The sequence below is a fragment of the Aulonocara stuartgranti genome (assembly GCF_965226115.1).
Source record: "Aulonocara stuartgranti genome assembly, chromosome: 14".
In the NCBI taxonomy this organism is placed as follows: Eukaryota; Metazoa; Chordata; class Actinopteri; order Cichliformes; family Cichlidae; genus Aulonocara; species Aulonocara stuartgranti.
This window is the reverse complement of record NC_138950.1, coordinates 34,630,599-34,646,283: the sequence shown is the minus strand read 5'-3', so window position 1 is coordinate 34,646,283 and position 15,685 is coordinate 34,630,599. Positions and strand designations below refer to the sequence as shown.

The following is a 15,685-nucleotide window of genomic DNA, read 5'->3' as shown; positions in this document are numbered from 1 at the left end:
TCCTGTGCTCCTCCATCACAGTCTGGTATGGAGCAGCCACTAAACAGGACAGGAGCAGACTGCAGCGGACTTGTACGGGCAGCAGAAAGGATCATCGGCGCCCCCCTGCCCTCCATCCAGGATCTGTACCTCTCAAGAACCAGGAAACGGGCAGGGAAAATCATCACAGACCCCTCACACCCTGGACACAGACTTTTTGATCTGCTGCCCTCTGGCAGACGGTACAGAAGCCTGCAGACCAGGACCACCCGACACAGGAACAGTTTCTTTCCCCTTGCCATCTCCCTTCTTAACAGTTGACCTGTCACACTGCTCCCACTGCCAGACTGCAGCTGCACCTTATGTACATTCTGTAGTATTCATTCTACCTCATTCATTTCTGTATTTTATGTATACAAGTTTAGATTAGTTATTTATAGTTGGTTTACACAGCTTTGTGTATGCATGTGTAATGTGTGTATATAGACACGTGTGTGTGTGTGTGTGTGTGTGTGTGTGTGTGTGTGTGTGTGTGTGTGTGTGGTTTATATTGCTGTGCTTGAGAGCCGCCATCTACCGGAACCAAATTCCCTGTATGTGTCTGCACATATACTTGGCCAATAAACACGATTCTGATTCTGATCTAATGAGACATTATTAAAACAACATTTAAATACCAAAGAGCATTACAGTCACATAACTACCACCAAATTCAGTCCTGTTGCTATGACACACTTTTAATGACAAACACAAACAAGCTGAACTGTATTTTATAGGATACTGGTAAATACTAAAACAAAAGCATAAAAAGAGAAAAGTCAAATACTCCCTTGTGTCAGTTTTAAGCAAATTACCTAACATTAGCTAATTTTAACTAAAAACTGCTAGTTAACGGGTAGCAGTGAAAATCCTGAACTATACCAGAGTGTATTCATATTCCTTTTGAATAATGATTTTTACTTCTAAGAACAAGGCTGTGTTACTTTCAAAACCTAAATAGCATTGCTTTCTAGCACAGTTACACCTGTGTTCTCTTTGTAAAGTGACATCCACTATATCTAACAGTAATCTAGTCCCATCTGGCCCAAACTGCTGTTTTTCCATCTGCCCTCAAAGCCATTTAAGAGTCAGAAAAGTCAGAGAGAAAACAAGAGGGAGACAGTGATCGAAGAGAATAGTGAGCAGTGAATAGTGAGGAGTCAAGAGGGCCCAACAGTTAAAGAACAACTCCCTCCAATCCAGACTGACTCACAGCAGAGGGGTGACGAAAATGTCGAGCGGGAGGAAAGAAAATGGATCATTCATTTATGTATTCAAGCTGTGTCTTCTTCGATGAAGTGCTGGTGTGTCCTCGTGCCCCCACTGGGAGCAAGCATCTACTCTGCCCTGCGGGGACAAATGCCCCCTCCTCCTACTGTGAAGCTCCATGCAAACCTCGAGGCATATTGTTGTTGTTTTCCTCATTTTTATACATAAAAAAAAAATTCCCTTTGCGTGACAGATATTAAATCAAAAGCGCCTTGGCAACAGCACCCTGAGGTCTTGCCAGCAAAGCACTTCTGAAGTGAATTTAATTGACGGGAAAAGGAAGAGGAAGGCAGGAAGTGGAGGGAGGGAGGGTAAAAAAAACAAAAAAGGAGAGACTCAGGTGGTATCATCTAATCAGCACGAGTTACAGGTGGGGCTTCTTTGTTTCATTAGCTGGTTTTGTTGTCAAATATTTGTTCCACATTACTGAACATGGACAGGTGTGAGTTTATTTTTTTAAATGCATTTGAGTATCTGTGTATGTGTGTGTATGTGTGTGTGTATGTGTGCGTTTGGCACAGGGTGCCCAGCAGGGCAGCCACATGTGTGGAAGTCATCTATATGATAATAGTAAAAGTACAGCGTCTCTGCTGTTTGTGTGGGAGCGATGCGTGAGCTGTTTTACTCGAGGCATCTTTGAGGAACAGTAATGACTGTAATCTCTAAGAGTAAGTGCGGTTACTGAAACCCAAACTCGCATCTAAAGTTTGCTCATTTACAGGCTCATAATTTTGTTTTAGGAGGCTTCTGGAAAAGGTTTTGTAGGTAACAAAACAAAAACAACAAAGGGAGGCACATCCATCACACAAAAACTTTTTAAATTCTCAAAGAATCTAAAACATATATTTACAAGAACAGACACTTTTAGGGTACAGTTTAATTAATGTGCTAGTGTAGATATCAGTTGTATCTGTTTGCTTTCCAGGGGAATGTTCAGGTTGCAGGAATGGGATAACACATGCACCACCCGGCACCACTGGTTTAGAGTACTGTTAATTACATTGTCTCTTACATGACCATCAGGTGAGAACATGTAATGTACCTTGGTACTTTATTCAAGTACTTTATTAAAATAAAGTTTTAATGTTCTTGTACTTCTTATACTTGTGTTTCTGTTGTGCCAATTTTACCTCTACTTCACTACATGTTGTGTGAAACTATTAGATGCTGTCAGTACCATTTATTTTAACGTCTTAGTTAGCTTAGCAGGTTGTTTGTTATCCACACCACCTACTCTGTGCCTAAAAATGAAAGTCTGCTTTAATGCACTGAAGTAAAAGTACTTTTTTAAATCAGAAAAATTACTTTATTTTATCATAAGTAACAGCAGTTGGTTCTATAACCAATCTAATCATAGATTGGTTATATGAGTAATATCAGTATTAGATTACTAATACTGATATTACTGCGCTAAGCAACATTTTAGTATTGTAGCCATAGGCTGTGTATAAAAAATGGACATCATGTCTGTCTTTCTCACATTAAGACAGGGACATAAAATAACACATTTAGAAACTTTAAAGGTTAAAGTTGAATTTAATGTTTAGCATAAATCAGCAAACTTTCCCCCCCGAGATAAAAACTTCAGACTTTATAAACATTGCATCACATGATTAATAAACTCTTTCAAACACGTAAAATGTAACACTTGATAAGAGTGTTTTCGGCACCCTCATCCATACTGACAGGCACATGTGTGTGTACTTTGCTGCGATTCCATTACTGCACAGAGTTAAATGAAAGCAGTGTCAGTGAGAGCGCTGCACAGATCAAGTCTTAATCACCAGAGGACTGAGTGAAGGCTCATTAGCTGAATGGATTTTAATGGGGCTAGTTAGGGAGATGAAAAGACACTGTCCCCTTGCACTGCATCAGCGCATTACTGCAGGTAATGACCCTGACGGTAATGGAGGAGGGAGGGCCACCTCTCTTCCAGGCTTCACTAGAGGTAAACTATAATTTTGGCCTGACAGGAGAAACGTCTTGCGTTTGATTATTTTGTTAAATCATAAAATTAAAGTGGAATAATGGGATTCGGGCACAAGGCTTTAGGTTGCAAAACCAAAGCACAACAGAGACAACAAATCACATATATTTATACCTTTTAGTGGGGACTTACCCAAATTACCTGAGTGTAGCCTAACTGCACATAAATTTCAGCTAAGCTAGGACTCAAATCATGCCTGCTGAAAGCTATAGCGCCATAAAATCTACTGTTTGGTAAACCACTTATTCGCAAAATGCTTTACGGCTACACTGAGCGTACTGTACATTTTTAATGGCATCCCACCCAGCAGGAAGTAAACCCTCCACTGCTGCTGCCCCACTTCTGTGTGCTGAAACGCACAAAAAAATGACAGATTCTCCCGCTCGCCTTCGAATTGCACATCCCAAACAAAACCGGATTCCCACACACACGCCCTCAAGAGTGACAGATGAACAGACGGAGCAGACAGAGGGAGCCGCAAGGGAGGAGTGTGTGTGTGTGTGAGAGAGAGAGAGACGCTGGTGTTGTCATTATGCTTTCCCCTTCATTGGAGGCCTGCTCATCTGGCTAATGGGATTGGCTGCAGTTGCCACTGTGCGTGGGGACCACATACACACATGCAATGGAGGGAGTATGAAGAAGAAGAGAAGGGTGGATGAAGGATGAGGAGACATGCAAGTGTGATTGCTCTTGTCAGTAGATTTGTATGATGAGAAAGACTTGAATGTGAGAACATGGAAGAGAAGAAGAATAAAGAGAAGGACCTTGGCTGTAGCTGCCTGTAAAGATGGAGGGCTTGCAAAACTGGCAGTGGACAAAAAAAAGAGAGAGTGAGAGCTGTCAGTAGCAACCTGAAACCACTAAGGTGAAGAGGAGGAAGGGAAAAAGAGCAATAAAGGAAGTATGCAAGATGGAAACACCTGGGAAGGAAGGTAAAGAGTGACAGGCAGATGCAACTTAAAAAAACAACAACTTTGGAGACAGTATAAAAAAGGAAACTGTCTGGAAGTAAATGAAGCAAAAGAAAAGGAATCAAAGTCAGAGATAAAAAATAATTGATGAAGGAAAGAAGCAGTGGTGGAAACAGAAAGTAGGAATAAAATGGAAGGAAGAGAGCGAGGAACAAAAAGAAAGCAGGGTGTTAAAACGAAGAAAGGGTGACTCATTAATTTTTAACCAGCCATCCTGTCATCCTACAGGCGGCTCAAGCACCTGTCTGTGCCATCTCCTTCTTCGCCTGTGACCTTTTCACCTCTCAATGTATTTTTTTCAGTTCCTTGACTTTAACAAGAATCCAAACTATCCTGCTTGGTTTTTTTTTGTATTTGTATGAATGTCAGCCTGTGCTCTTCCTTTGTGTGTGTGTCTGTGTGTTAGTAAGTGATAGAATCCAGTAGAGAACAAAATAGTTTCTGTTTTTTTAAGTGATCCATTAGTGGCCTTGCGAGAAACCAAACCTGCCCTCCATCTGCTCTACAGGATGATGACAACTGCCCAGCACCTCCGCCATGACCTCTTACTCCTGCTGTGTGGAGCTAACCTATTTCACTCTGTGGTAGTTGACAGGAAACACATGTTTGGAGGGAGAAGTTTCTTACTACAACTGCGATGAAAAAGGTTATATTTCTGTTTTCTTTTCCCACATTATGCATTATGGTACTTATTTGAATTCTGAGATGGACTGAAACACTAATTCTGCAATGGGAATCACCCTGTTCATGCAAACCTTAACCTTAATTTTGTAGGATAGCGTCAATACATGCTGATAGAAAGAATACACATCCAGAACTAGTCTATACTTTTTTCTTTTTTTTTTTGCATCAAGCACTTCACACAGAAAGCAGGTGGAAAATGTGTGTTGTACATAAAAGGCACCCCTCTTGCCTGAGAATGCAGCCAACAAAGAGGTGCCAAAAACTGCAGTTTCTGTCTGGAGCAGCCACTTAAGGCTGGCTCCAAAAGCAAGTCAATCCCCAACCACTGACATGTTAAAATCACAGAATTAACAGCAATAAAAAGCATGTTTATTTGGTCTCTATGAATAGTAGTGATGGGATTTCCGGCTCTTTTTAGAGAACTGGCTCTTTCGGTTCGGCTCACTAAAAAGAGCCAGCTCTTTCGGCTACGAACCGGCTCTTCAGGTTGTTTTGTTGCTTTAATTAATTTATTATTATAATAATAATATAAAATCATGCACAAAAGCAATTACTAATGTAAAGAAAAAAGTGGTTTTATTTATATATGTTTATATATAAATTAGAGATGGACCGATCCGATATTACGTATCGGTATCGGTCTGATACTGACCCAAATTACTGGATCGAATATCGGCGAGAAATAAAAAATGTATTCCGATCCATTAAATATCAAAAAAGCACCTCACAAAACTTGCTACACGGCGTAACTCGGCTCATAAACGTAGCACATTGCAGCAGTATGCATCACGTGATAGAGCGGCTGTGTGTATTTGTAGCCTCACCAGCATTTCATCTCCGAGGAAGTTATCCCAGAGAGAAGTAAAGCAACTGTGTAAGTTCATCTCTGAATGTTTGTAAAGCATTCCCACGTTAAGCTTAACAACCGATATATGGAGCGACTGCCTCTTCTTGCTGCTACTTCAATCATGAAACTGCTTAATGATCAGCTGATCGGCTTTTCTGTCGCGAGTCCGTCTCTCTTCTTTGTTTTTGGCCCACTTCTCACCAGAAAGAGGAAACCAGCAGCTGAACAACAGCAGCACGTTTAAGCTTGATAAGCTGTTGTTAGAATTTATTTAATATTACTTTCTAAACCAGGATCTTTTTCTACGTAGCTGACGGCTGGTAACTGTGCAGGGGCGGATCTAGCAAAGTTTAGCCAGGGGGGCCGATAGGGCATGAACAGGGAAAAGGGGGCACAAAGACATACTTTTCTTTCTTATTCTCATTTAAAATGTCGAGCTTTTAATAAATAATTATCTGACTCTTACACCCAAAGTTTTAATCTGATGTAAGATATATAGAAGTCCATTACTGTACATAGTAACTATTAAGTCTAATATACCCTAGTAAGCTATAGTACTTTTTCCTTTAGGAAGGTACCATCTGTGCAGTCTGCAATTTTGTTGAAGAAAGATGTTGAATCTATTTAATTATTCTTGAAAAATAATTTATTTCTGTGCATTTTCCCCCTGCATCAAATTAAATTTGATTACATCGATTAAGCATCAGGAGGTGGAGGGTGGTTCCTTATTTTTTTTTGCTGGGAGTTTGCAACCCTATTAGTTAGGTTGCTTAATATTTCTGCTAAGTACTCTTTAAAATACCAGAATAGGGAGGATGGAGTAGGTTTAAGTTTATTAGATTGATCAGTATTGCTGAACTATGAAATATTTTGGGTGCAGTGTATTTTTTACATACAGGTATAACAGAATAGCTTTAGTGTTGTTATTTATTTAAACTTGAGTATAAACTTATACAAAATGCATATTAAAAAAAACGTTTTATTGATTAAAAAACACACTATATCGGATTCATATCGGTATCGGCAGATATCCAAATTTGTGATATCGGTATCGTATCGGACATAAAAAAGTGGTATCGTGCCATCTCTAATATAAATATATGCGGTGGCCCCTAGAGACAAAACACGTACAAACTCCAAAAAGCACATACAAACTCCAAAACACATTTCTAGCATGAACTGAACATCCTTTATCATCTGCAACTGAAAATAGTTGTGGATGATAACTATACCTTTCTACGCTGTTGTCCCTGGCTCTCTTTCTCCCTCCTGCTCTGTTCCTGTGCTACTGAGTGTAACTACCGCCCCTCCCCCCTCTTCCCAGCGTAAAGCACAAGGCTCGCATGCTGAGTGAAGCGGAAAAAAAGTGCGAGAGAGAGAGGGTGAGAGAAAGAAAAAAAAAACAAACCCCCCCCCCGGCTCGCGATAAGGAGCCGGCTCGCCTAGTTCACGTCAAAGATCCGGCTCTAAGAGCCATTTCGTTCGCGACCGACCCATCACTAATGAATAGACTGGCCCTTCTGTATGATGCAGCTGATCCAACTTTATTAAGGCTTTAATTTAGGGTCACTCTGACTGGGAACATGCTGACCCAGACAGCTGAGGCCTTGCTTCTGTTAATTCCTGGAGAGTGAAGTGGGCCTCTCGACAGCCTTAGTACAGTTGGTACCTTTTGGATCAATTTATGGGAAATTTAATGTAAGTATCTCAAAAATATTACATGTTGTCTGGTACAGACTGTGCGGGAAAGGTGAATAAAATTAGGACATTTTATTAGCCTGTTACTTAGCACTTAGCAGTGGTCAGCTAATAACATTACATTACAAAGTTCCTCTAGAACACTGTAAACTAGCCGTATGATAGTTTATGTTAAAATTCCATCATTTAGAAGTATTCAGTTTGCAATGTCAAGCAGAGCTGTTTTCTTATGATAGTATTTTGCAAAACATGCTAATATGCGTATTTAAGGTAAACCTACATAGCTCTGCTAGCAAGGACGATGACTCCTATATTAATTGGTTAATAGGCACCTTTGGTTATTGTGACATCACTGGTATCACCCCAACCGGTTGCAGCAGATGGCCCCGCCCCTCCCTGAGCCTGGTTCTGCCGGCGGTTTCTTCCTGTTAAAAGGGAGTTTTTCCTTCTCACTGTCGCCAAAGTGCTTGCTCATAGGGGGTCATCTGATTGTTGGGTTTTTCTCTGTATCTACTGTACAATATAAAGCGCCTTGAGGCGACTTTTGTTGTGATTTGGCGTTATATAAATAAAATTCAATTGAATTGAATTGAATTATTGGAAGTTTAGCTTCACCTTCATGTTATCGGTAATTTTTATTTTGAAGCATGTGTGCAAAACTGGAAAGACCTCTTGATGTGGAAGCAAGTCTTCATAAGTTATGCTAATGAGCAACATCCCTCAAGAAATCGAATAGCTCACCATCCACCTTTGTTTAAAACCTAATAATGAATTTCCTGTGAGACAGAACCTGAGATGGACTGAAGGTGGGAGGAAGATGACAAGAAAGAAAGAAAGATAGTGAGAGACTTGGTGGTACAGGTAGGATCATTCGAGGACCATGGATGACGTGCAGATGGAGAGAAAAGAGAGCGAGAGGTGTTGATGGATTGAAACTGAGCTGTGGGATAGACAGATACAGTGAGAGAGGAGGAGATGGAGAAAGATGACGAGAGTTGGGAGAAAGAAACAAGTTTGTTGAGGGAGAAGAAACAAGAAGAATATCTGACACAATGAGGGAGAGGGGGAAACGGAAGAGTTCAAATTTTTACCACTGTTGGTGCAAGGAAGGCTATATCTGCCAAGAAAAGAAAAGAATATATGAAATAACTATTACGAATGGAAAGAGTAAAATCTTTTGTAAGCCAGTATCATGACGCAAATACAGAAAAACATTTACGTTTAAGGAAATATATATATGGGATATTGCGTCACACTTCTCTTTACACTTTTAGTTAAAACCCGTCAATAAATGCTCAAATAGGTGTTCTAAAATCTGTGACAATAACTTTGACAATTCGTCAGGATGGCTCTATGATATTTGAGTCCATCTGCAGCTCCATGCTATTGTATTAAATGAAATTAATGAAATTAATTTAAAAAAAGGATTTGTTTTTTTAAATAGGGTACACTAAACTTACTGGACAGATAAAAACGTTGCTTCATCTGAGACTGAAGCTTTTACCTTTCAAATGAAATATAAATATTGGCTGCAATCAAGCATAAAACTCAGTGAAAGAGCAATGCTAAACTGCCTAGTTACAATAAAGTTTGATTGATTTAGGAAATCTTACTATTGCTTTTTATTTAAAACCGAAAACCTTCGTAAGTCAAATGTTTAAAAAACAAAAACAAACCCAAGTTAGTTGAATAATTCCCATTGATACATATTTATTTCATAGGTTTTATGCTTATCTAACATCTATTTCCCTATCAGAAACAGACTGCAGTGTTTTAAAGGTCATCAGTGTGCAAAATGGGCAAAATTCACTAGTACAGTTTAGAAATATTAGTTTGACTTCAATGCAGTCTAATAAATGGCACTTGTGGTGAGGTGGAGGACTGGAGTGAGCGTGTCATCTAGGGCTAGGCCACATGTGTGAGAGGTTTTAATCTTTGGTTTTAAATGGAAGCAGTTCAGACTGCTTTGAATCCGAAGGTTGTTTCTCCTTTGTGGCAAAGTGAGAACAGCATATCAAAATTTCTTTTCACGCGTACAAATGGAACTGAAAAGTTAACATTTCAGATTCTGTCTTTTTCTTCTTATCCAGTTCAGGGTTGTTGGATGGCTGGAGCCTATCCCATCTACCATACAGGGAGAACATACAAACTCCACACAGAAAGCAATCAGCCAGTAGGTAGTTTCGATCCCAGGACCTTTTTGCTGTGAGAAGGTGCCAGAGTGGTTAGCACTGAGGCAGTAGTGCTACCACTATATCACCACGATGCCCCCATTTTAAAATCAGTGTTACTGAGTAGGTTTAGGTATTAGGCTGAGTTTAAAGAAAAGAGGAGCTAAAACTTCTTGTCAGACAGCGGGTATACTGACGGGCCACATACAAGCCAGTGTAACGTAAAATAGTATTTTTTTGAACTGTGAACCATGCTTCTCAAATGTGGTTCGAGAATAAAAAAGCTACAGTAAGAAATGAGCATAATGGGTCCCTTTACACACAGTGTTCCCAAACACCAGTCAGTTTAACAAGCAGAGGATGAACTGCAGGCAGGTTTACCGGGATAAATACTGCATGTATTGAGTATAAGGTGTGCAGCTCCACACTAAAGCCTATATCTGCCGATTGTTATAGCTGACTGCGTGCATGAGTGATAAAAGAGAGAAAACACAGGCTGTCAGATAGTCACTGGTGGAGAGAACAAAAGACAGAAGGAGAGGATGATTGAAACATTGTGCAGAATCTGTTACTAAAGCCATCGGGGGGATAGATGGACGTACCACTACAAGAGAAGATTGGTAAACAACAAGGGAAGAGACAGAGCATCAAACCTGGAGTCTGCAACCCGAAGAGACATGAATTGGTGGTGCTAATGGATGTGATGGTGGCAATGGTAATGGTAAGGGTTAGGAATCCCTTAAAGATATAAAGCTTACAGTCTTGTGATTATTTCACAAAGAGAAGACTTTGTGAAATAATAGGAAAGAACCTGTTTAAAAAGTGGAGCAAAAACAGATGAATTGACAAAATGTGATATGGAGGAGATGCTTTCACTGATGGCACTTGGACTAAATCACAGCAACACATCCTGTCATTCGTAGAAGCTAATGAAAGTAAGCAGGGATAACACAAAAGTGAACAATCACCTTTATTTAAATCCTTTAAAATGGATGAAAAGGGAATTAAAAGCCAGCAATAACTTAAGTAAAAGCATTTAAAAAATGCCCAGCAATCATTCATCTTTTCTACTCTGTGTCTTACCTCAAGCTACACTACGCTTTTGCAGCACAGTCTAGCAAAAAATACATCATGGTGTTTGTATTTGTCTAGAAATCACCCGACCTAGGTGCATGTCAGAACACTAATGTCTGGATGCAGTGGGAGATCCCAAAATACTCTTTAGGAATTGAGTAAAATTCTTCTGTGATAATCACTTATCAGAAGATTTCTTCTGTAGCTGTTACATTGAAGAAGTCCCCAAAATAAAACAAACTTGCATTTTTGTTTAAATGATGGTTGTATTTTGCTGTGAAAAACAGGAAAACATTAGCACACTGACCCCAGAAAGTTGATTCTGTTCATCAGGACGTAGTGCTTTCGGTATGTTAAACATTTCATCACTCAGCCTCAGCTGGCTGCAGGTTTCCCCAGCCTCATAAATGGTGCAGTTGCATAATGGATACGATTAGCTGTGAGCTCAGCTTCATGATCATTAATATGTAAATTGTCACGACCATCCATGGGCATAAGTATTGTTCTCACAGAGTTAGGGAATGGCTGCAATCACAGCAATGTAACATGGTGTAAGATCTTCTTCGATTCAGGAATGGTCATTCTATTTTCACATAAATGGCCTCCTTGACTCCTCATTTAAACCAGTGTTCCTTCCCCTCCAGGATGTGCACATGCTCATTATTAAACAAGTGGCCACTGGCCTGGAGGTTTAAATAGACCACAGAGTCCCAGCCCACTGTGGTAGCTCTTCTGTAGCTCCCAGAGGTTGTATGGGTTCCCTGATGTATAATTCACGGCCATCCTCCAGGCAACTCTGTTTGTCCCAGGGGACTCGATCCTTGAGGTGGACCAAATTTTGGCGCAGTGTGTTTTGGGGTTTGAAAGCCACCGAGATGCAGTGTTTTAAAAAAAAAAAAGTGTCTCAGCTGTACACCTGACACATAAGGGATCACCAGTGGTTTTTGCCTAGACAGCAATTGTCCTTATTCTCTTCTGGGTTGCCTGGAGCATACTTTAGGTGCCTTCGCAGCTTTGATAAATGTTTAGCTGGATTAGCTACATGAATTCAGGGCCTTTTTTAATATGGCTGCTGTGTCTGTGGGGATGGTGTTTGTGTCCTGATGACACACAGTTGTGTTCCAGTGGATGGTGAGAGTTAAACGGTAAATACTGATGTTTATGCAATGCATTATCTTACAGGTTGAGTTTGTCCCCCATTACCGATGGAAATTTCACAGTCCAAGAATGCTAGCCTGTCATTTTTCATATCTTCTGTGGTGAACTTGATGTGTTTGCTCATAAGTTAATGTGAACCTTGAATTGTGGTACACCCAATCCATAGATTTGATTGTTACCCAGGTGCCATCAACATACCTGAACCGATCACTCGGTGGGGTAACAGAGCCTTTTCCCCACTGTCTCCATATACTGTTAACCACAATGTGTGATACTGGGGAACCCATGGCGCACCCATGTTTTGGTGTGATGTGAGTGCCTTCTTGATGCTGATATTGGACACTGGAGGCTTTGTATAACTGGGACAGGCTAAAGCTTTCATCCACAGTTGCAGTTGTCGCCATCGCTCTACTTTAACATTCGTATCTGCATCTACAGTGTTGTTATTTGTTATATTTGATTCTGTGGCTGTGATCAGTTCTACTAGCATATTTGCCTCTACAATTGAGCAAAGTTCGACCCCTTAGGAATAATGTCTTTCTCTACCTGAGTGAGTTGCTGTCAGACAAATTCTTCACCCACTTGTCCACTACCCCTGTGGCTTGTTGTTAAGGAAACTCTCTACTCTATGCTGATGTTTCTGGTGCCCAACAGCTAGATCCTGCCCGGTCTTACACTTTTCCTTCTGTGCTAAATGACCCTTCCTGGTAAATTTGAGCACCTGTTGAAGAGTAATATAAGTCTTTGATGGATCTGTTCCTCTTTCAATTGAACACATCACCTGATCAATGGAGAAATTAGTTAGTCTCACCTGCTCATTTAGCAGCTGACTCTGTGCCTTCTGGAGGACTTTGTTAGCTTGGTGGCCCTTGACAGATGATCTCAGTGTAGACTTTTAGGAGCAATCCCACACTGTCTGCATCTGAGACTGGATCTCAGGTGGTAGCTATAGTCTGCCGTCTTACATGCCGTATGCTCATACTCATGTACCAGCTTTAGGCAGTCCTTGCCAAAGTGAAGCAAAATGTCTTGATACGTGCTCAATCATCCAAGTAAGGAAATCCCAGGAAGTTGATTCTGTTCATCTGGATGTCACGTTTTCAGTGGGAGAAATGTTTCATCACTCGTCTAACTGACTGCTTTAGCCCACTGAAAAATCACCAGTGCTGAGTGATACAAAGCTCACAGTGAAACTCAGGCTTTCCTTTCAGTCTGTTTAATGTAGGCAGTTGCCATCTGTCAAACATCTGCGCTTCATCTGTACCTTCAGCCGGGTGTGTCCAGAATGTTCTGTACAGTCTGAATATTAAAATGTGATTTTTTCAGATTACAGTAAAATGAGTGATTGGTATATATTGCTGTTTAAAAACACTTAAAGAGCTGAAGTCACTGAAGAATAACTATTATTCAGTAACTATACTAACACTAGCAGTTCTTTTAGGCATTATAACATCATATAACATTCTGACAAATTTGCATTGGTTAATTCCCCTTATACATACCAATTCTGATTTGTAATTGCAAACTTTAATAATTATACCAAGCTGCAGGATGTCAGATAGCTAATTACTTGTTTGTAGAGTTGCACTTTGTGTTGAATTTTTTATGTAATATATCCTAAGATCTGTTATAAATTCTTCCAGGGGGCAAAAGTTTTCTGTTGAAGGTAACAAAGCTGGGTGGGTTGAAACTGTACCACAGTCAGTTATTTCAGCATTTCTTTTTTTTAATGACAAATCACACAATCGTTAGCAAATGAGCCTTAATACAGACTAGAACTAAAAAGCTTTGTGTGACAGAGAAATTCAGATCTACGTAAAGCTGGACAGTCAACTAGATCAAGCTCTCTGTTATTCAGAGGAATTACTCAGATATTCAAAGTGTGGCTTGTAGGAAATTTGGTCTTCACTTTGAAAAACACTCATGCTGAATTGTATTGTTCTCATTCCGATTAACAAGCAAAGAAAATCTATTAATTGGGTAATAAACCTACACTGAGTGGGACGTAATTGAGAAAACAAAAGCAATCAGTCATTTCCACCATAGTGTCAATATTGCACATTATGATCTGTGAGCTTCATGAATAGTATGACAATATGACAATATGACATTGTGACCAACACAACCCCTGTGGAAATGCTGACTTTTGTTACTATTTCAATGTCACTCCATGACCTCTAATAAAGTAGACATGTTACAGTCTGACTTTTCAATTGATTACAAATCTTGTGTGAGACTGATCAATATTACACCAGCGTGAAGCCCATGACTTGCACAAAATCAATCAAAGGTTTCACAATACAATGTCACAAAGTTTGTAAATCTGAAACAGTGAACAGTGGTAATAAAGGAGCAGCACTGAATGTCCTCGCAACTTCATGAAGTGGTGAGTCATTAAATTACCAAAATGTCTGAGTAAGTTACGTTGCCACTTACTCAGACATTTATGTTGCTGGACAGACAGACATGCATCCTGTATCAGACATAAATGACAAGCAAGTAATCCACCCGCCAGTCATCCAGCCATTCAGCTGTGCATGAGGGCTGGGAGCTGTTGTGTATTTGTGTAGAGCACAGAGACTATTGGCGAGCTGTCAGTGGCTGTAACACACATCCTGACGTACAGCAGCCCTCTAAGGCCTCCCCTGGAGTCTGTCAGGAAGAAGAAGGGAAAGGAAAGAGTGTGTGTTTCTGTATATATATATATATATGTGTGTGTGTGTGTGCTTATGTGTGTTTGTGTCCATCCATGTGCGTCTGCGTCTGTCTGAGACTGCAGGAGGTAGAAAGGTGTGGGGGTAGATCAATAATAATCAGCTGCAGTAGAACTGGAAGTTCACTCAACAGTGACTCTCCACACACACACACACACACACACACACACACACACACACACACACACACACACACACACACACTAATGTGTACACAAATACATGCACAGCAGCACTCAAAAACCAATCCATACACCTTGTGACACTGCATTGTAGCCCAAACTATAGTGACAACACTCAAATAAAGGCAACCCACACACAGATACACACACGCACACACACACACACATATACACACACACTTAGAACTACCTCAAACTAAAACGCTTACTCATACTCTCAAAGTACCACTTCTAAAATGCATGCGTCTAATCTCATTGATTTTCCATACATTTCAGCACCTTCATCTTTCTCTACCTGCTCCACACGCTCAACCTTCACCCTGCACCAATGCCTCTGATTTCTTTACCTCTTCGAAGTGGTCTTGATGATTTCAGAGACTTTCTGCATGTAATCGGTGGCGAGCACCACGATCTCTTCATCTTCTGAAAAGTTGTCATGGAAAATTCTGTCCAGCAAACGTTTCCAATGAAGCTGCAATAACAAGAGGGTGGTTTAGATTGTATGTAATCATACAGTTTAACCTTTTAAGAGACAAAAAATTGGATAAATGGATTATACTATGCATAAATACATAGTATGATCTACGGGACTATTGCTATTCAAAATCAAAGTAGGCCTGTATCAGCAACTCAGTCCAGTCAACCTAAACAACCATCTAAATAATTTGTTCCTATTCTTAGAACCTATACTGGTAACTGGATATATGCTGTAGGTAAATGGTTAATGGTAAATATTTAGGTTTAGGCAAAAAGAAGAAAAGAAGTTGCTTGGTGACTGTTTTCAGTTTTCAGTTTTATTTGTCATATGCAAGTTAGCACAGGGTCAACATTGCAATGAAATGTATTTTGGTGGTTACTGAACATTTCCAAGCTGACCAAACTGACGCCCAGTTCAGCAAGCTCCAGACTGAG

At 40.2% G+C, this 15,685-nt stretch overlaps 1 protein-coding gene across 6 annotated transcripts in view; it reads right to left on the bottom strand.

Moving 5' to 3' along the window:
• ecel1 (endothelin converting enzyme-like 1) overlaps positions 1–15,685 on the bottom strand; it is a 55,413-nt gene that overhangs the window by 27,774 nt on the left and 11,954 nt on the right. For all 6 annotated transcript variants that reach the window (XM_082502261.1, XM_082502257.1, XM_082502259.1 and 3 more), the window contains one exon: positions 15,121–15,245. In XM_082502261.1, the coding sequence (XP_082358387.1) occupies positions 15,121–15,245 (125 nt within the window). The remainder of the gene's footprint in view (positions 1–15,120; positions 15,246–15,685) is intronic.